Source organism: Gadus chalcogrammus, chromosome 5, assembly GCF_026213295.1.
Source record: "Gadus chalcogrammus isolate NIFS_2021 chromosome 5, NIFS_Gcha_1.0, whole genome shotgun sequence".
In the NCBI taxonomy this organism is placed as follows: domain Eukaryota; kingdom Metazoa; phylum Chordata; class Actinopteri; order Gadiformes; family Gadidae; genus Gadus; species Gadus chalcogrammus.
The window spans coordinates 21,154,580-21,175,847 of NC_079416.1; the positions used below are offsets into that span (position 1 = coordinate 21,154,580).

The 21,268-nt window shown below is 48.6% G+C and overlaps 1 protein-coding gene across 2 annotated transcripts in view; it reads right to left on the reverse strand.

Moving 5' to 3' along the window:
* Positions 1–21,268, reverse strand: part of eif2ak3 (eukaryotic translation initiation factor 2-alpha kinase 3) — a 45,727-nt gene that overhangs the window by 21,102 nt on the left and 3,357 nt on the right. For both annotated transcript variants that reach the window (XM_056590795.1, XM_056590794.1), the window contains exon 2: positions 6,932–7,061. In XM_056590795.1, coding sequence (XP_056446770.1) covers positions 6,932–7,061 — 130 coding nt within the window. The remainder of the gene's footprint in view (positions 1–6,931; positions 7,062–21,268) is intronic.

Sequence of the window (21,268 nt, forward strand, 5' to 3'; positions counted from 1 at the left end):
ATCAATGGCTGACTGAGCTGGAAGTCCTAGTTTCTGTTTTATTCGCTGGTGGAGCGCCAGGTATCCAGACCGGTGTTTTACTTAATTAGAAGGTTTAATGGAACACTTTACAAGACGTTTCACTTCTTCTGTTATTTTTAAGAGGGGGGCTTTTACTTTGACAGCCCTCGTATGACCTGGGACATCCATAATGAAATGTCAACCGCGCCTGACCTTAAATCACACATTCTATTTAACATCACATAATTAGGTAATTAGTTTGAGTTTATAGGTATATATATATCCGTTATGTATTTCATTTATTATTATTTGATGACTATTTTTTACTTGGTGAAGACGAGTGAACTTCAATCAAATCAAACTATCAAAACGGTGTTGACTAGTTTGAGAATCAGATCCAATTAAACCTTCTGTGTCCATTCCCTGTCTATCGTTTCTCCTGATGAGGTATATTGGTCTCAAAGAGGGGCAGGAAAGAGAGGAGGAGGAGGAGGATGAAGAGGGTGAGGGAGAGGAGGGGCAGGAGCAGGGAGAGAGAGGAGGAGGAGGAAGAGGAGGAGGATGAAGAGGAGGAGGATGAAGAGGGTGAGGGAGAGGAGGGGCAGGAGCAGGGAGAGAGAGGAGGAGGAGGAGGAGGATGAAGAGGGTGAGGGAGAGGAGGGGCAGGAGCAGGGAGAGAGAGGAGGAGGAGGAAGAGGAGGAGGATGAAGAGGGTGAGGGAGAGTTAAAGGGAGAGGAGGGGGAGGAGGAGGGAGAGGAGGAGGAGGAGGAGGAAGAGGAGGAGGATGAAGAGGGTGAGGGAGAGTTAGAGGGAGAGGAGGGGGAGGAGGAGGGAGAGGAGGAGGAGGAGGAGGAAGAGGAGGAGGATGAAGAGGGTGAGGGACAGTTAGGGGGAGAGGAGGGGGAGGAAGAGGGGGAGGAGGAGGAGAAGGGAGAGGAAGAGGGGGAGGAGCACGAGGAAGAGGGGGTGGAGGAGGGAGAGGGGCGAAGGGGAGGAGGAATGTGGGACACGGTTGATGAAGATTAAGGATGGAGGTTTGAGACAAGGTGATGTCATCGCCCAGATTGTCCGGAGGGGAGATGAAGAGGAGAGAGTGAGGAGATGAGGAGGATATATTTAGCACTGGGAAAGCGCGCGTGCGTGCGTGCGTGTGCGTGTGCATCACACCATACCGGCTGACAGACAATTGACCTGACTAGTAAGAGGTTTAAGGGGAGGGAGGGAGGGAGGGAGTGAGGGAGGGAGGGAGGGAGGGAGGGAGGGAGGGTGGTGAGTCACTCCTCTCCTGATGTCTGAATAAGCCCCACCCCTCCAACACACACACACACACCACTAGACAGTGTCTGAGGAGTTATACCTGTGTGTGTGCGTGTGCGTGTGCGTGTGCGTGTGTGCGCGCGCTCTGCCTGACTGCTTCCTGTATTGACAGGACGTCCGCCCGTCTTGTCAGGACAGTGAAGCGTCCTCTCGCTGTTCAGACTCAGTGTTTCAGAGGCTCCGTCTCTATTACCGCTGGACACTCCCGAGCTCCGTCACAACCTCTCACCCCCGTGGAGCGCAGCCTGTGACACGGCTAGACAGCACACGGGCAGACCAGGCTGACCCCCTGTTCGGTTTACTTACCCCCAATCGACCCTCTTCTCTTCTACCCTCACCCCTCTCTCTCCTCACCCTTCCTCCCACTCTCCTCCCTCCCCCACTCTCCTCCTCCCCCCCCCCCCCCTCTCCTCCTCCCTCCCCCCACTCTTGTCCACCCTCCCCCCACTCTCAGCCTCCTTCCTCCCACTCTCCCCCCTCCCCCACTCTCCCCCCTCCCCCACTCTCCTCCTCCCCCACTCTCCTCCTCCCTCCCCCCACTCTCCCCCCTCCCCCACTCTCCTCCTCCCCCACTCTCCTCCACCCTCCCCCCACTCTCCCCCCCCCCCCCCACTCTACTCCACCCCCACTCTCCTCCACCCTCCCCCCCCCCCCACTCTACTCCACCGAACTCCTAATCAACGCGCGGTCTCTTGAAAAAGCGCCCTTGATTGGATCTGCAGGTTAATAATTAACCACTCCCCCTGGCGTTGCCGCGGCGATGAGGCTGACTTAAAGGGGCTTAACGATGGTCTATCGGAGGCGGGGGGGGGGGGGGGTCCGTGGAGGGCGTCTGAGTAGATGCCTGAACATGTGTTTGGACATATTTTGACGGGTTCTGGTGAATGCTTTGGCTGTTCATGCTGAGAGCTTCTGCCTTCGCTAAGCAGTGATCTGTGATATTAAACATGCAGACACCATATCACACACACACACACACACACACACGCACACATACACACACACACACAGGAACACTTATGTTATCGGCAAACTGCCTTCCAAATGTATTTTAAAGACATATATAAAAGGAATTTTAATGAGGGCTGGTGAGTTGTGAAATTACAAAAAAACGTTTCATAAATATATCTTCCACATCTTTTTTGGTTTTCAAAGGTCGCCAGTTAACACCAGTAAATGTCCTGGTACAATGGGAGTCCTGGTCCTCAGTGGATCTGATCATTTGACCTTCTCTGCTCATCACACTCCTTACCAGTAAACGTCCTGGTACATGAAGAAAAACAACTTTGGTTTGATTGTCTGTACTGTGTGTATGTAATCCTTTCTTATTTGTCTTTGAGTACTTAGAAAAGCGCTATAAAAAACGGATCAATTATTATTATTATTATTATTATTATTATTATTATTATTATGAGTACCACTGGTTCCCAGTGGATCTGATGGGGGGAGGGAGGGAGCCACTGATGTAGAAATACATGATCATGACTAAAAGAGCCAATCTAAAATATTTTGAAATATTGCTGTATTTATAGTGCATATAAAAAAACATATAAACCACGTATCAACACAAATATTGTGTTGTTTTACTGTGAGGATTAAATATTGCAATGTTTTAATGTTAAACATAATAGTGTGATGTGATTTTATTGTGAAACAATAAAGTTGAGCAGGCGTATAACCGAAGTGAACGGAAATATATCCAGTTTTACCGCCAAATAAAGTCAATAGTGCGCGCGTTGTGGGTCACGGTGAGACACACCAACACAACCGCACACCGTTGTGCAAAAACGCGGGTGAGTGCTTGTGTTGTCTCCGTCTCCTTCCTGCCATCAATCTGATGAAATCATCATTCATTCACACACTCACTCATTCACGCCGCATGCCAGCAGTGTGTGTGTGTGGGGTGACATCATTCATTGTCTGAGGCATTACCTCACCACCCTAATAATCATCCCCCCCCCCTCGATCTATTTAACCCTTACCGACTTATGACTCACACACACCAACACCACAGACACACACACACACACACACACGCACACACACACACACACTCTTTTCTCCCTGGCCAGTAACTCTTTATTTCTGCGGACAATGCTGAATGTGCTGTCCCTTTTTAACGCACACACATATATACACACATACACATACACACACAAACACACACTCCTCTGCAGCAGCAGAAGGTGATTGGCTGGTTCCCGGCTGGCGGGATCTGACCGGCCAATGGAAGCGTCTCTAATCACCGAGCAGACTGTTGTCTGGCGGAACAACGCCACGCGCCAATCAAATCCTCCAGTTGCTAGGCGCCCGGGGGGGTGGGGGTGGGGGGGTCCTGAATCTTCCCAGGTTAGAGGGGCCAGAGGGGTGCCGAAACACATCCGTGCTGAAGTCAACAAAGTTGTAAATATGCATACCGTCGCCAATGGCGTGTCCGACTAGCACACGCATAAACACGCGCAAACATTGCACACGCACATGCACACAGATGCACACTCAGATGCAAACACACGCCTGCACACACACACACACACACACACACACACACACACACACAGACACGCACAGAAACACACATTTGTTCTGCCTTTCTCTTGGGGGAAGGGGGTATTGGATAGTCTTGTGGCAAGGCTGTTTTACTCTTAGCTGAAAGGTTCGGTGTTCGATCACCATCGGTCATTTGTTAATGACCTTAATGACTTGTCTCTGTACTGTCTAACCCCTACCTGCTCCTTAACGACCTGTCTCTGTACTGTCTAACCCCTACCTGCTCCTTAACGACCTTTCTCTGTACTGTCTAACCCCTACCTGCTCCTTAATGACCTGTCTCTCTACTGTCTAACCCCTACCTGCTCCTTAATGACGTGTCTCTGTACTGTCTAACCCCTACCTGCTCCTTAATGACCTGTCCCTGTACTGTCTAACCCCTACCTGCTCCTTAATGACCTGTCTCTGTACTGTCTAACCCCTACCTGCTCCTTAACGACCCGTCTCTGTACTGTCTAACCCCTACCTGCTCCTTAACGACCCGTCTCTGTACTGTCTAACCCCTACCTGCTCCTTAACGACCCGTCTCTGTACTCTCTAACCCCAACCGGCTCCTTAATAAAAAAAAAAATTTAGACTGCCAAATATGCCCGCCTTTTTCCCGGCATGGTCCGCGCATTTACACTGACCGAGGTAATATACCGGATTGATTTCGCACCCAAATTTCCCCTCTCGGACCCATCACATATTAGGGGGTTTCGTTTTCATGACGGCTTCGCGGTTTCAGGGGTGGAACTTGGGTAGAGGTGTTGCTGTGTGTTGTCTCTAACACAGAGACAACTCAGCGATATCAACATGAGTAGTTCTAACTTGAGAGACGGTGAAATCTGCGAGCTGCTGACCATCATGGCAGATAAGGTGATGCATTCGCATTGAACAAAGACAGGGAACGATGGTACGATATAAGAGAAAGCACCAGAGGAAATGTCCTTACAAGGCTTTTGTCGGGATAAAGAAAAACAAGTGGTCAGCAAAATAAAGAATATGTTGGATTTTTTTCACTTGTAAATAGTTGATTGCGTTTGTAGCCTACACTCAGATGCATACTCATTCTTGCAGTGACTGAACTACAAAAACATTCAGAGTATGCATATTATTCTAAAGAGGTCTCCGTATTTAGTCCCGCCAACTCCAATGAACCAAGAAAGCCGGTACCTCGGTATTACATACCCCCTCGGTATTACACAGGAAAGACAGTGAAATGGCAGGGTGTGCCAAGACACGACGTACTGGCTTGGCAGTGTAAAACTGCCTAATGACTGCCCTCGATACTGCCTAACCCCTACCTGCTCCTGAAAGACATCTCTATACTGTCTAACCCCTACCTGCTCCTTAATGACCCATCTACGTACTGTCTACCCCCTACCTGCTCCTCAATGACCCATCTCTGCACTGGCTAGCCCTTTCTGCTTCTTAACGAAAAAAATCCCTCGAAAGAAAGAGGAAGATATTCTCTGTAGGTCTCTTTGGAAGAACATCTTCTAAATGTTCCCAAAGGTCTTCTTGTGAAGGACTCTTCACTGCTTCTCTGCTGCCTTGTTCTGGAACATTCGCAGCCCTCTTCAAACCACCTCTCTGTGTTCCCCGAGGTCTCTGGGAAGTGTAGTGTTTGGAGCCAGTTTGGAGAACTGAAGACTCCCAGCTGACCCGGGCCCTGTGAAGGTCCCGGAGACCCCAACTAGGGGGGAACTTCACACACACACACACACACACAGGCCCCCCACAAGGCTCTTCATCACCATGTGTTTTTATCTATAGATCTACCGATACATAGATCTATAGATCTAGGAATTCCTTGACCGCACACCACCACTGGTAGATAAATCTTTAATGCAGGGTCTAATTAGGAGAGCCCCCAGGAGCCCACCTCAAAAGACCATTACCCAATTAGACGCCGGTCCAAACTGAAAGGGCACCTCGCACGGCTCCTTGAGGCACGCCGTCATTAATCGCTCAGAGAGGCCGGGGCCATGCGGCTCCGGGCTATCCCTCTCTCTCTCCTCGCTTGCCGCTCGCCCAGTGCACAGGGAGTCCTCCGGGATTCTTCTTCTACTGCCGCCCGAGCGCGGAGGCACTTACACCAAAAACACTCCCCCCCCCCCCCCCCCCCCCCCCTGGGTAACCAGCCCACCATCGCCCTCGACAACCGGCCCGTTTATTAGGCTTCCAGCGGCCAAAACGGCAGCATACCCCCACCCCCCCCCCCGCCCCCCCAGGCCCGGCAAGGCTATCCCCCCCCGGACCTTGTTAGGATCCTAGGCGCGGGCCCCCCCCCCTACTCCCCGTGGGGCGTGTTCTGTGTCCTGAGTCCACATCACAGAGTGAGCATCATGGCAGCGTGCCTGCGGCCATCGCTCCAGGCTCCGGGGTGCCCCCCCCCCCCCCACCTAGCGTGTTGTTGGCGTGTTGTTGGCGTGTGGGCGGGATAAGCCGTGTCCACGCAGACCATGGGGGCGGTGTGTGTGGTGTGTGTTTGTGGATCACAAAAGGCCAGCAAAAAAGATTTCTCCTCAAGGCAAAAAGAAACACAAACAAACAAACACAGTATATGAAAGGCTTTAGACGGCTCCTAGCGTGTGTGTGTGTGTGTGTGTGTGTGTGTGTTATCCTTGGCTGACTGTACGTGGTGAACTGAGTTCTGATCATATGGCTTGCCAGGAGAGAGAGAGAGAGAGAGAGAGAGAGAGAGAGAGAGAGAGAGAGAGAGAGAGAGAGAGAGAGAGAGAGAGAGAGAGAGAGAGAGAGAGAGAGAGAGAGAGAGAGAGAGAGAGAGAGAGAGAGAGAGAGAGTGAGAGAGAGAGAGAGAGAGAGAGAGAGAGAGAGAGAGAGAGAGCGAGAAGAGAAGAGAGAGAGACTAACTGAGCGTGTCAGTCTAAGTTAGTGTGAGAGTGTGAGAGTATGTCTGAATGAGAGAGTGAGCGAGTGAATGAGAGTGAGCGAGAGTGAGCGAGAGAGTGAGCATGAAAGTGAGCGAGAGCGAGAGAGTGAGCGAGAAAGCGCGAAATGGAGAGAGCGAAAGTGATAGAGAGTGTGAGCGAGAGAGAGAGTGAGTGGGTGGGTGTGTACCTCTGGTTTGCTGAGGCTGGAGGAGACCAGGCAGCCGGAGCCTACGTCCAGGTCCCACTGCTTCCTGCCCTGGTTGTGAGGGTCCAGGGCCGAGATCCGGCCGTCCAGCGTGGAGATGATCACCAGAGACCTGCAATTACAATTACAATTAGGGCATTTAGCAGACGCTTTTTTTGACACACCGCCGGCAGAGTCAACCATGCAAGGCGACAGCCAGCTCGTCAGGAGCAGTTAGGGTTCAGGGACACATCAACACTCAGCTAGGAGGACCTGGGGATCGAACTAGCAACCTTTCAGTTACAAGACAACTGCTCTACCTCCTGAGCTATGCCGACCCGCTCACGACCTGCACACACACAGCCAATCAGGACCCACCGTGCAGAGCTCACAGCCAATCACAATGCATGCAATCCATCTTCAGGTAATCAGAACACGCATGTACATCTAACGGCATCCTTATTAAAGATGTAATCAGAATTGAAATGCACATTAAACGGTCAATCAGCATCTATATTACACATCTAACGGCAAATCAGCATCTAGATATAGATCTACCAACCACTTAGAATAGACTTTGACATCTAACAGCCAACGAAACAGGCCTCGTCAACTAACGGCCAATCAGAACGGACCAGATTCCAATCAAAACAATTATAACCATAATGACAAACTGTGATTAAAGTGCGAGACTAAAAGATTAGTGAAAAGTTTTCCATATTAATCCATGAGGATTACCACTAGAAGAACCTTCCATATTACTATTAATAAACCATTAGTGAGGAGGCCCTAGCTCCCAGATACCCCTCCCTTTGGGGTCTTATCTCCACCCAAACACATGTGGTCGTAACAGGCGGCCTGGGACTAACTGGATGCATCCATCATCAAGTTCTATGTGGCTCCGGCTTGTGTTGAAACATGTTCTCCTCTTTGAATAAATATACATTTTAAACCACTCAAATCAATCTATTGGTACTTTTAATCGATCAGTAGATGGATGTTACGCTTGTTCTATCTATTTTACCGAGGTGTTCTATTGTTGAACACCGGATTAGTTGTATGAGTGGGCACTGGGTGCTTTAAATCGGTCAATACGAGTTGTGACTGAGTCTGTGGTCTGTGTGTATCCTGACTATACAAACATTGGCAGACGCTTTTTGTCCAGACCCACTCAAAGCATGCGACCAGAGTGAGAGTAGCCCCGCCAAGAGGTTGGTGGTGCCAGCCCGCTTCAAGAACCACAGAAGCCCGCTTCAAGAACCACAGCAGCCCGCTTCAAGAACCACCGCAGCCCGCTTCAAGAACCACTGCAGCCCGCTTCAAGAACCACCGCAGCCCGCTTCAAGAACCACAGCAGCCCGCTTCAAGAACCACAGAAGCCCGCTTCAAGAACCACCGCAGCCCGCTTCAAGAACCACCGCAGCCCGCTTCAAGAACCACCGCAGCCCGCTTCAAGAACCACCGCAGCCCGCTTCAAGAACCACCGCAGCCCGCTTCAAGAACCACAGAAGCCCGCTTCAAGAACCACCGCAGCCCGCTTCAAGAAGACACTGTTACGGTGACCAACAAACATAAAATCAGCAGCCTTTGGACAACCGAACATAAAAGACAGACGACAGGGTTTTTGGGGAAACAATGCTTTATGTTGACATTAATGATCTTAAGGTTTCGTGTGAAAGTGAAACCAGTAACAGCAACCAAAAAAAAAAACGTCGGCAGAAAAGGCCTAGGTGATTACCACGTAACAGAAAGGGCAAAATACAAAGGAAAAACCTCACACTAACTGCCTTCGGAGGTTCAGCTTATCTTGCTTCCGTGCCCGACAGCGGACAAAATAAAACAGTGGAAGCTATATAGCTACGCTTGCTCTTACCTTAACGTGCAGAAAGTAACCACGAAGAGCAACAACAAATATGATATTTTTAACAGAATTGACAAAAGGTACAAGTGTGCCAGCGTCTGTGCTCAGATGAGGGAGAGAGTGAGCCGCCATCTTCCACTTGGCTTTATATGTGTGGGGGCGGCGCCAACAATCAGGACGAGCCAAGCAGCAACCTGCCGCCACAAGGCTCCGCCTCCAGGAGGTGATTGATATGATTGAGTGCACGAGGCAAAGGCAAGACATTAGAGCAAAACAAACAAAAACAGCACAAGACCCAGCGCTACCACGTAACAGACACACACACACACACACACACACACCCCTGATGATGTTCCCCACACACCCGATGTCACATCCAAAGATGTCAATCCCCCGCTGATTTCACACACCTGATGTTATCAGGGGGTTTTTGTTCAGGGATCATTTGAAGAGCAGGTCCTTGAGGAGGTACAACGGGTTGAGTTGCGGGGCTCTTCATCGCTACATCAGGCTGCACCACAGTCATAATTGTATTACTACTACAATAACTACTTCAAAGCCCCACACCTCTAGTGTCTGATAGGATACAATACCATTAACAGTATTATAATAAATGTACTTCAGTGGGAAGGCAGTAGGAAAGGGTTACACCAGCTAAGCTACAGCTGACGGGGGCTTGTGAAGAAGAGGTGAGGAAAGCACCAACACATAAACCACAGTGTTGTCATGCAGACGTGTCCCGTCAAACCAGAGGTCATCCTAATCCAACATGGAGGGGCAGAGGACAGAGGCTGTCCTGCTCCTGGATCCCTAGACTGTTTGATTTCCACTCAGAACGCCGACTCTAATGCTGCTAGTCGGCCCTGCCCACATAATCCTGGAGAAAAAACAACAACATAGGATTGAGAACTTTGAATTCATATCAAAAGCCCGCTCAGAACTTTTCTGTTTTATGCAGGGAAGATTCAGCTGGCAGGCTTCACAGGGAGGTGATGGTGCAGGAGGAGGAAGAGGAGGAGGAGGAGGAGAGGGAAGTGGAGGAGGAGGAAGAGAAGGAGCAGGAGGAGAGAGGGGAGGAGGAGAGGGAAGTGGAGGAGGAGGAAGAGAAGGAGCAGGAGGAGAGAGGGGAGGAGGAAGAGGAGGAGGAGGAGTGTGTGTTGGCGCAGGAGGAGAGGGAAGAAGAGGAGGACGCGAGGGTGTAGAAGGAAGAGAAGGAGCAGGAGGAGGAGGAGGAGGAGGAGGAGGAGCAGCAGAAGGAGGAGGAGGAGGAGCAGCAGGAGGAGGAGCACGTGGACAGCTCTGGCTCAGCCGGAGGAGGACCGGAGCCAGGCTCCTCTTGTCACCAGGAGCGGTTAAACTGCTCAGCAACACGGGCTGACAACGGCTCCCAGTGTAACCACTAACATCTTTACGGCTGCAGCCTCCCACACCCGCCCACCAGAGCCACCCCGTCCTGCCGCAGTGCTCATCGGCACGCCGCTCGTCCACGCCTAAGCCCACCCGGGCTATTGATCTGTCTGTCTAGGGGTAGGGGGGGGGGGGGCAGGGGGGTAAACACTCGTTAACATAAACTTTGTTGACCCAGTGACGGACGGCAGGAGTGTCACGGAGCCCCCCTTCCTGCCCAGGAGAGACCCCTCCCTCCCCAGGAGAAGAGACCCCACCGCCCCTGCCCAGACTGGAGCGGTCAGACCCCCACACAACGAGACACAATGTGTTCATTAGAACAAATTGATACATACAATACCAATGCTATGTGCATATTGCACATTGTGTGTACACATGGAGCTTGCGGAACGAAAACATGACATCATTGTAGGAGATATTAGCGTAGGAGACGTCGTTTTAGAGGGATAATACCGCAGGGCTGAATAAGACTACCTGTTCTGGGCCAGGACGTTCCCTTCAGTAGCAGCAGGGTGAGTCACTGAGGGAAGACCACGCTGAACATCAGTTCTAGATACGACTGGCCCAGATTCTTCAACCGGGTCACCTAGTATGCAAATGGCCGTTTTTTATCGAGGCTGCTCGCACAATAACTGGAAATAAGTAGTTCAGCCGCTCGGGGTCCAGGCAATGGTGTTGTAGTTCAGACACTGCTGATGATAGAGTTCAAAAACGGTGGTTGTAGTTCACAAACTGTTACTTGTAGTTACAGGAACTGTTAATCGTTGTTCAGAAAATGTTTTTCTCTTCAGAAAATGTTTTTGTAGTTCAAAATGTTGTGATTGCATGTCTGTCAGTAACGGTTATTTGAGTTAAAAAATGTTTAAGTAGCTCAGTCACAGTTATTGGACTTCAGAAATAGTAATAGTTCAGAAAGTGTTTTCGCATTTCAGAAACTGAGGTTATCGTCGTTCAGAAACTCTTTACAATTTAGTCCAGAAACTGTTTACTATTGTAGGCCACAAACTGCTGATATTGTCGTTATAGAAACTGTTGTTATTGTTGTTCAGATGTTGCCATTGTAGTTCAGAAATGGTAATATTGCAGTTCCGACATTTTTAGCCTGTTATTGTAGTTCAGCCACTGTTGTATTAGTTCAGAAACTATTACTGTCATTCAGAAAGTGTTTTTGTAGTTCAGTCACTGTTATTTCAGTCACTGTTAACGTAGTTCAGTCACTGTTAGTGTAGTTCAGTCACTGTTAGTGCAGTTCAGTCACTGTTAGTGTAGTTCAGTCACTGTTAACGTAGTTCAGTCACTGTTAGTGTAGTTCCGTCACTGTTAGTGTAGTTCAGTCACTGTTAGTGTAGTTCCGTCACTGTTAGTGTAGTTCAGTCACTGTTAGTGTAGTTCAGTCACTGTTAGTGTAGTTCAGTCACTGTTAGTGTAGTTCAGTCACTGTTAGTGTAGTTCAGTCACTGTTAGTGTAGTTCCGTCACTGTCAGTGTAGTTCAGTCACTGTTAGTGTAGTTCAGTCACTGTTAGTGTAGTTCCGTCACTGTTAGTGTAGTTCCGTCACTGTTAGTGTAGTTCCGTCACTGTTAGTGTAGTTCCGTCACTGTTAGTGTAGTTCCGTCACTGTTAGTGTAGTTCCGTCACTGTTAGTGTAGTTCCGTCACTGTTAGTGTAGTTCAGTCACTGTTAGTGTAGTTCCGTCACTGTTAGTGTAGTTCAGTCACTGTTAGTGCAGTTCAGTCACTGTTAGTGCAGTTCCGTCACTGTTAGTGTAGTTCAGTCACTGTTAGTGTAGTTCAGCCACTGTTAGTGTAGTTCAGTCACTGTTAGTGTAGTTCAGTCACTGTTAGAGCAGTTCAGTCACTGTTAGTGCAGTTCAGTCACTGTTAGTGCAGTTCAGTCACTGTTAGTGTAGTTCAGTCACTGTTAGTGTAGTTCAGTCACTGTTAGTGCAGTTCAGTCACTGTTAGTGCAGTTCAGTCACTGTTAGTGCAGTTCAGTCACTGTTAGTGCAGTTCAGTCACTGTTAGTGCAGTTCAGTCACTGTTAGAGCAGTTCAGTCACTGTTAGTGCAGTTCAGTCACTGTTAGCGCAGTTCAGTCACTGTTAGCGCAGTTCAGTCACTGTTAGCGCAGTTCAGTCACTGTTAGCGCAGTTCAGTCACTGTTAGCGCAGTTCAGTCACTGTTAGTGCAGTTCAGTCACTGTTGTGGTAGATCACTCACTGTTATTACAGTCACTGTTATAGTAATTGTAGTTCAGTCACTGTTATTGTAGTTCAGAAATTGCGTTGCCGTGCAGCCACTGTTGTTATTGTAGTGCAGCCCCGGCGTCGTCATGGTAACGCGCCCATGCAGCACGCCGCCGCCCCCCCCCCCCTCTCCGCCCTCTGCCTCGTACAGCTCTCCAGGCTGGAACAGCACACGCATATATATGCAAATGAGGGCGCTTAACATTAATGAGCCATGTGTGTGTGTGTGTGTGTGTGTGTACACTCCACGCCATCAAAGGGCGGGATTATCTTCCAGGATCTGCTGCGGGGCGTCGAGTCCTCCACGCCGCCGATGCCGCCGCCGCCGCCGCCGTGGTTACGGAGGAGAGGTACCGCTCCTCTTAAAAAAACACCGTCGCGCCAAAACCCCTCGCTCGCTCCGCTCCCATTGGCTGAGCAGCCCTGCCAAAAATATTAGGCTGATTGGTTGTTGCTAAGCAGTAGGCATCCGGAGAGGGTGGAGCATGCGCACACACACACCGACACAGACACACACACACACACACACACACACACACAGGCGCTACATGCTACATGCTGAGATCATCGAGTTCAACTTCACAGAGAAACCAGAGAGACAGAGATAAATGAGGATGGAAGGAGAGAATAAGAGAGGGGGGAGACAGAGCGAGAGGGGGGAGACAGAGCGAGAGGGGGGAGACAGAGCGGGAGGGTGAGAGACGGGGGGGGGGGGGGGGGGAGGGTGTAGAGAGAGTTTTATTGGAGATCAAAGCCCTTTGTAGACTCTTTGTATTACAGATGAAGGATGTGTGTGTGTGTGTGTGTGTGTGTGTGTGTGTGTGTGTGTGTGTGTGTGTGTGTGTGTGTGTGTGTGTGTGTGTGTGTGTGTGTGTGTGTCCTGGTAGCGACAGATGGAAGTGGGAGGAGCTAGTTTAGTTATACTATAAATAAAGTAGGACTACAGCCATCCGCATCACACGATAAACAACAACGGCTACGACTAGTGTGGTGTCGTCTTTTGTCTGGAACCAAAGACCTCTGGGAGCACATGGAGGGAGACAGGTGTGTGGGGGGGGGGGTTGGAGTCCACCACTTCATGAAGGACATGTTGGAAAGATGGAAGGCGTGACAGAGACAGACGACGAGAGACAGACGAAGAGAGACAGAGACACAAACTGACAAAGACAGACAGGAAGAGAAAATGTTGACTTAATTGGGAAAAAGAGAGAGAGAGAGAGAGAGAGAGAGAGAGAGAGAGAGAGAGAGAGAGAGAGAGAGAGAGAGAGAGAGAGAGAGAGAACGCAGAAGGAAAGATAGAAATAGATAAAAACGGGAGAAAAGGAGAGGACCAGGGAGAGAGCAGGGCAGACAGGAGAGAGAGAGCAGTAAAGACAGTCTCAGCCACCATGAGCCCGCAAGCCTGTTGTCGCGTCAGGCAGGGCTTCCTCAGTTCACAGGCTTACAGTCAAACTGCTGCATTAGCAGTTAGCGCTGCGCTAGCACAGCCCCGGTAAACAAGCTCCATTCAGAAACAGGATGTGTACACAGGCCAGCTCTCCGTGGAGCAGGCCCCGGCTCCTCCAATCCCTGCCGTCTGCCCCGTGCCCCTCAGCCAATCACGGCGCAGCGTTTGACTCCCCCCACCTCAGCCAACAGGCAGGCGGCCCTGCGGTATGTGGGCCAATGGGAGGAGGCGACAGCCTGTAACCATGCAACAGCAGTCGCCCTGGTTACATTGTGGAGTGTGTGAGGGTACTGGAGCGACCACGCCCGTTTGAAACAACCGCTGGAGTACATATGTGTACCTGGAGACTATACTCCTACACCTGGATAAAATATACACACACACCTGGATAAAGTACACACACACACACACTTTATACCCCTACACCTGTATATAATATACACACACACACCTGTATAATGTATACTCCTACACCTGTACATAATATACTCACACCTGTATATAATATACACACACCTGGAGAATATATACCCTTACACCCGTACATAATACACACACACACACCTGTGCATGTATAATTTAACACACAAATAAATACATTTACAAATATATATGTGTAATAAACTAATTGAAACATTGTGTTTGGAAAGTGCTGCACCACCAACAACAAGCATTTGTCGAAATCTGCATTACTGTCTGAAAGCTTTTAAAGCCCACCGAGTGTAATGGTATTAACGATGCCTCCGGGAGTTTGGACGATTGTTTGGAGTGTAGAATCTGGAATTCATCTCGAGGCATCTTTTAGAAACTAGGAGCAGAGTGCAGAGTTGTGCTACGGACGCGCCCAGAGTCTCCACTGGGTGAACGCCTCCCCGCCTTAAGTGAACCGCCAAAGTTCAGCAGCGTGGTCGTTTTTCCTGCAGGGGAGCGTCAGGGCGTGGCCCAGAGATATCACACAGCCAATGACAGACCATCCGCTCGGCACCCTGGGGCCCCCGCAGCCTCAGACACCCCCCTAATCGATCTCACGCCTGACAGGAGAGAGGTGCTCGTGTTAGACCCCAAACTCGCGGTCTAGGAGAGTCCGTCGTGCTGTTAAAGTACCGCATGTTTTTTATTCCTCTCTCCCCAACGCCTCACTTCTATACCTCACCCTCTCCCTCCCTCGCTCCCCCCCCCCCCCCCCCACTCTCTACACCTCCCCCCCTCCCTCCCTCCCTCCCTCTCTCATCCCTTGTATTCTTCCTGTCAGTCCATCTCCCACAGCCTGTCTCTCTCCATACCAAACCCCCTCTCTCCCTCTCCCCTTCTCTCCCGCAGCATCTCCCACGTGCTAAAATCCAAACTCCGTGGCGCCACTCTCCCGTCCACCCATTGGCCGGCGTCCTACACCGATCCCGGCGTCCGATTGGTTGTTGCTAAGCAGTGAGCGGCTGCCAGCCAGCAGGCGGCGCCCCGCGCGGTCCTAGTGCCGGGTGCTTTAACCAACTGTTGTTGTCACCGGGGGGGGTGGACTCTTCTTGCAGCACTAAACATCTCCCACCTTTCCCCTCTGCCCCACCCATGCCGCAGCACTGCAGTGGGGGTCCGCACCGACCCCAAACCAAGACCGGGCGCCCCCGCGCGCGTCCCGCCGTCTCCCTGTGATGACCTCACACGCCAGGAGACTGACGGAGCTGTCAATCAACCCATCGATCCCCCCCCCCTCCGTACCTGTTCTCGTCGGTGATGGACACGAGGGTTTTTTTCGAGCGTGAGGTCTCGGCGCCCAGGCTGAGCTGAATCCATTTTAAAGCGTGTTCTTATCCGCAGCTGCACCGCTAATGTGCTCATCTATTTTCAATGTTTAGTGATCCTATTCTGCGTTGCTCTTATTACCTTAGTTCTCTTTTTATTTGGGGCGGTTTGTAAGCAACTTTTTCAATTTGTAGGCAATATCTAGCCGTTATGGGGGGGAAAGTGCTCTATGAATAAATAAAATAAACAAATTGTTAGCTATAGGGCGGTGATCATGTTGTGTGCATTAATACGTAATATCACACCAGCAGCAGCCGAAACCGCTCCGGCGGCCCGCCTGCTGACGGGCAGTTTGTAAACAACGTCGTCATGGCAACAGAGGAGCGGCGACGACGGCGGCGGCGGGGCGGCCCAGTCCTGCTGCAGCAGCAGCATCCTGCCGAGCGTCCACCACGCGGAGGAGGAACGGGTTGGTCAGCACATTCACAGCCACACAGGAGAGAGAGAGAGAGAGAGAGCAGGATGAGCCCGCTACCCAGAGCTGGAGGCTGGGTAAGACTCTCTGAGCCGACTAAACCCGAGCCGGCTCAGGTCTGGTGGTCCTAAACCCCCCACCCCCCCATCCCTAACTCCCCCCTCCCCTCCCTTCCCCCACCGCTCACGAAACATGCGTCAAGAAAAACATAAGGCAACACCTTTTTTTTTTTATTATATATTTTTTTCACACTTACTCCAAAACTTTACTCAGCCAAACTTTCAGGTTTTCCCGCGTGAGACGGAGAGCTGGGGCCACGCCCTGACTCCACTGGACTCCCCCGCATGTTGGGGACCGAGTCTATTAATAACCTGCATCTCTCCCTGGTTACACACTTCTTCACACAACAAGGACATGAACTCTCCCCCCTCCCCAACAAAACACCTCTCCTCTCCTCTCCTCATCCCCTCCTTCACTTCTTCCTCCTGTTCTCCCTCCTCCTCTTCCTCCTCTTCCTCTTCACCTCCTCTAGGCCGGTCGGGGTAGCCAACTCAAATTCTGAGCCCTACCCCACACTCCAACGCCATTGGCCGACGAGCTGGCTGGCTGGTCCCAGCTGATTGGCTGTTGCTAAGCAGTATGCTGTAGGAGCCCACAGGAGCATCATGTTCCTCCTCCTCCTCCTCCCCCCCCTCCATCCCCCGCCACCTTCTTCCTCCTCACCTGCCCTGAGGGGGAGAGGGGGAGGGTGGGGGGGGCCCTCTCACCTCCAACTTCTCCCTAAGGTGACCAGGTCCCCCACCGGGGCTGATGTGAAGAAGGCATCAAAGCAGACCACTGTCAAATCACACACACACACACACACACACACACACACACACACACACACACACACACACACACACACACACACACACACACACACACACACACACACACACACACACACACACACACACACACACAACCCCCTCCAAAAGAACACACACCTTATATTCTCTACATCTGTAGAGGGGAACTCAGGGGAACAGAGTGTAACGTATAGGGAGAGTGAGTGAGCGTGTGTGTGTGTGTGAGTGAGTCTGTGAGACGTATAATTCTGACAGCCATCATCTGAACTCCACCTGCAGCTCCGACTCAGTGTGAGCCTCGACGTCATCAATTATTCAAACAATTATTAATACATCAAATACACTCAGACAGTCGGGTGTGGGGCTAGTGTCCACGAGGGGAGCAGCAGGTCTCCAAGAGGTCTGGACTCTAACACAAGCAGCACTGACCCTACGCGTGATGTTAACATGTATTCACAGAGAGACTGATCAACATGTGGTATAGACATGAACTTACTGAGACTTTACATTTTTGTTATTAACATGTATTCATAGAGGGACTGATCAACATGTGATAGACAAGAACTTACTGAGACTTTACATGTTTGTTATTAACATGTATTCACTGAGACTTTACAACATGTGGTATAGCCAAGAATTTACTGAGACTTTACATGTGATGTTAACATGTATTCACTGACTTTCCGACATGTGATAGTAACATGAATTCACTGAGACTTTATAACATGTGATATTAACATGTATTCACTGAGAGACTTTACAACATCTGATATTAACATGCATTCACGGAGAGACTTTACAACATGTTATATTAACATGTATTCACAGAGAGACTCTACAACATGTAATATTAACGTGTATTCACTGAGAGTTCACAACATGTTATATTAACACGTTATTCCCTGAGAAGGTCTAAAGCATGTCAGGTGTGGACATGTAATTCCATGAGATGGCCTGGAACATGTTATGTTAACATGTTATTCCCTGAGATGGGTCTAGAACATGTTACGTTAACATTGGCTGCATGGATAACTCGATCGACAGAACATTGATTGAAACATATTTTGATTATCTAAGATTTGTTTAAAGTGCTTCATAAAAGAATAAATACCAAAACATTTGCTTCTCAATACTACAGCAATTCCAATATTTGGTTCATTCATAATAAAATGATTACTCTTTCTCGGCTGCTTGTCAGACAAAGCGATTCCCATGTAAGACATCACTTTGCGCTGTGACTTATGATTAGCATTTGCTATTATGTGTGACATTTTATAGACTATTACATTCAAATATTCGAGAGATTATCAATCTTAATGCGGATATAACGACAAGGGTGGAAAGACGTACACTGATCAAACAGCGGAGTTAAACGTTTAATCTTCCTTCAAATCCTTGACAAGTACAGAGCCATATTACAACTTTTGTCCCAATATTAACATAAGCAAGTCCCAAGACATTTACACTGCTTATAATTACACTGCCTTACATAAAAATAATTTGTTAACATTATGAAATAGATTCTTCAATTAACTCATTGTTAATTGTCATTTTTTATTGTAAATAACTCATTTGAAACGTAGCAAATAAGCCCAGTTTGCCCTCTATCCTAGTCGTTGAGTCAGGTATCATGGTGGGGGTCTATTAGCCATTGTTCCAAGGGTTAAAGGGGTGGTTTAAATCTAGGTGTCCTGCTTCTATCAATACAGCCTGCCCCGTTATCGCAGGAGGCCCTGCGTCTCCACCCCACAGAGTGTTTGGTCCAACTACCGCTGTAGGTCACCCCCTGAATGCCTTCCAATAACAACACTGATAGGGTTGGACCAGTCTAGTGTTGACAACCACAGGGTCAAAGTTCACCGCCTCGCAGAGAGAGAGTTGGCTTTGCCCTCTGGGGGAAACTGAGGGCAAAACATCGGTGTGTGTGTGTGTGTGTGTGTGTGTGTGTGTGTGTGTGTGTGTGTGTGTGTGTGTGTGTGTGTGTGTGTGTGTGTGTGTGTGTGTGTGTGTGTGTGTGTGTGTGTGTGTGTGTGTGTGTGTGTGTGTGTGTGTGTGTGTGTGTGTGTGTGTGTGTGTGTGTGTGTGACAGAGACAGAGGATGGGAGAGAGAGTGAGACAACAATGGCCATGTAATTATGCACAAGACAAAGAGAGAGAGCAAGGGAGCGAGAGACAGAGACGGAGGGGTAGGATCACCTAGTGACATATAGAGAAGAGAGGGGGGAGAGGGAGAGAGAGACAGGTAGAGGCAGAGAGAGCACGGGGGGAGCAGGTGTCATCCTGGTTCGTATTCCCATCAGATGTTTACGTAGCGTCTCGTTGTGACAGAACTGGGCTAATTCACAGCTAGCTCGACAGCAGCTGTTGTGTTGTGAGATAATGGTCCGAATTAGCGCACCTATAGGTTAGAGTGCCGCGGTGAGCCAAGCTTTGTTAGCATGGCTAGGTTAGCATAGCTAGGTTAGCATAGCTAGGTTGGACGGGATCAAATGGTGGCCTGCGCGTCTCAAGTGAATGATTTAAAATGTCTTGGTGTGAGTTCACTTGAGGCACGCGCACACATAAATACTAATGTGAAATATGGATTTGTTTCTTTAATCGATTCTGCTTGATGTAGATGTTTACATTCAGAGTACATGGTTATAAATCAATAGCTTGACGTTGGTACGTTGCCTAAATGGTTACTTTGGGAAATGAATTTGAAAGAAGATTTATTGCTGTGATTTCCTTTGTAACTTTCTGATCATGAGGTAAACACATGGGAGGTTATTTAACATATTAGAACTGGTCTGAAATATATTGAGCATGTGAATCAACTCCAAAGCATTCTTAACCACAGCGTATCAATTAAAGAAATATAGAAATAAAAAAACAGACTAAGACTAAATGAAGAGAACAGGGAAGGACGAGGTAAAAAGAAACAACTGAAAACAAGAAATAGGGAGGGAAGGAGGAGAGAGAGAGGAGAGGTAATTAGAGAAGGATCAGGGAAAGAATAGTTTCCCTGGGGCAGTGGAGCGTGGCATGGAGTGCGATGGTAAACAATGTATATTTGATTTGAAGTGTGGCTTCAAAAAAAACAACATAAAACGCTGGTAAATACTTGAAAGTGTTGAGCACATGTTTCTTAAGTGGACATTGACGTTAAAAGACGCACACAGTCAATCACATGTTGCACAGTATCCCAATTTCCCATCCAATGTGCCCTCATGCTTATAAAACTACAGTTAGATAAAAAAGGGTTTTCGTGATACAATAATACTACATTCAGGCCTAAATAGCGTCTTTCCTTAGTCTAAATGTACTTATTTTATGAATTTTAAATGATGGAAATGCATTCTGTGAATAATTACACAGTAGAACAAAGCTATAGAAACGGCACCTCCTTTAGTTTCTTGACAGAATGCTGCGACCCCAATCCATTTAATCTATCGATCATTTAGTTAATTAAGTAATCACTTTGTGTCAAACGGCCAATGTTGTTACAACCCAAAGTGATGGATTAAAGCCGTTTTTCTGTCTGTCACGCAGCCAAGAGAAATAAAAGTATTACATTATTACGGTACAACATGCACAAGCAGGATCATTTGCATTTCTATAAGCAGCCACTCTCAAATTATGAATTAATTATTAACATTTAATTTATAATGGATTTATTTTCTATCCATTTTAATTGACATGAACTAATCTTTTAAGCATGATTTTACACTGGTTACTGCTAATGGGCAAAAATGATCGGTTTAATTGATTTAGTCGGCAAGTCGTACAGCTCTTGATGTGTTAATGAAGTCATGTTCTTCTTAATTAGCTTTCTTAACGACTTATGATGAACACCTGATTCAATATTACCACAAGAAAACCATTCCCTGCGTTACTGTGACTAAAGAGGTGTTTAAAGCACTTTAAATACAGTTGAACATTTTATATTTGTATAGAATGTCACAGACCATTTGCACTGTAAATCATTTGAGTATTACAGCACATCACTCACTTCAATAAGACATGTGTACTCATTAATTAATCAAACTGCAGGCACGTCAGTCCTTTTGTTCATTTTCCTTGTACGGTAAACAATACATAACAACTCGTCTGAACAAACAACCACACCAGAACCAATGCTTAATCATAATTGAAACTTGTTATAAGAGGCATGACAGAGACGCTTCTCCAAACCCTGTTTATCTCTTACCGTAAGCCAATCAACTCAGTTAAAGGCGCACGACAGGGCAGAAAAGCAGGAGACCAACATGCTCATTCAGACCCTGAAGGAGCAGTCCTCGACAGCGTGCCCCAGCAAAACCAATATTAGCATCAGGAA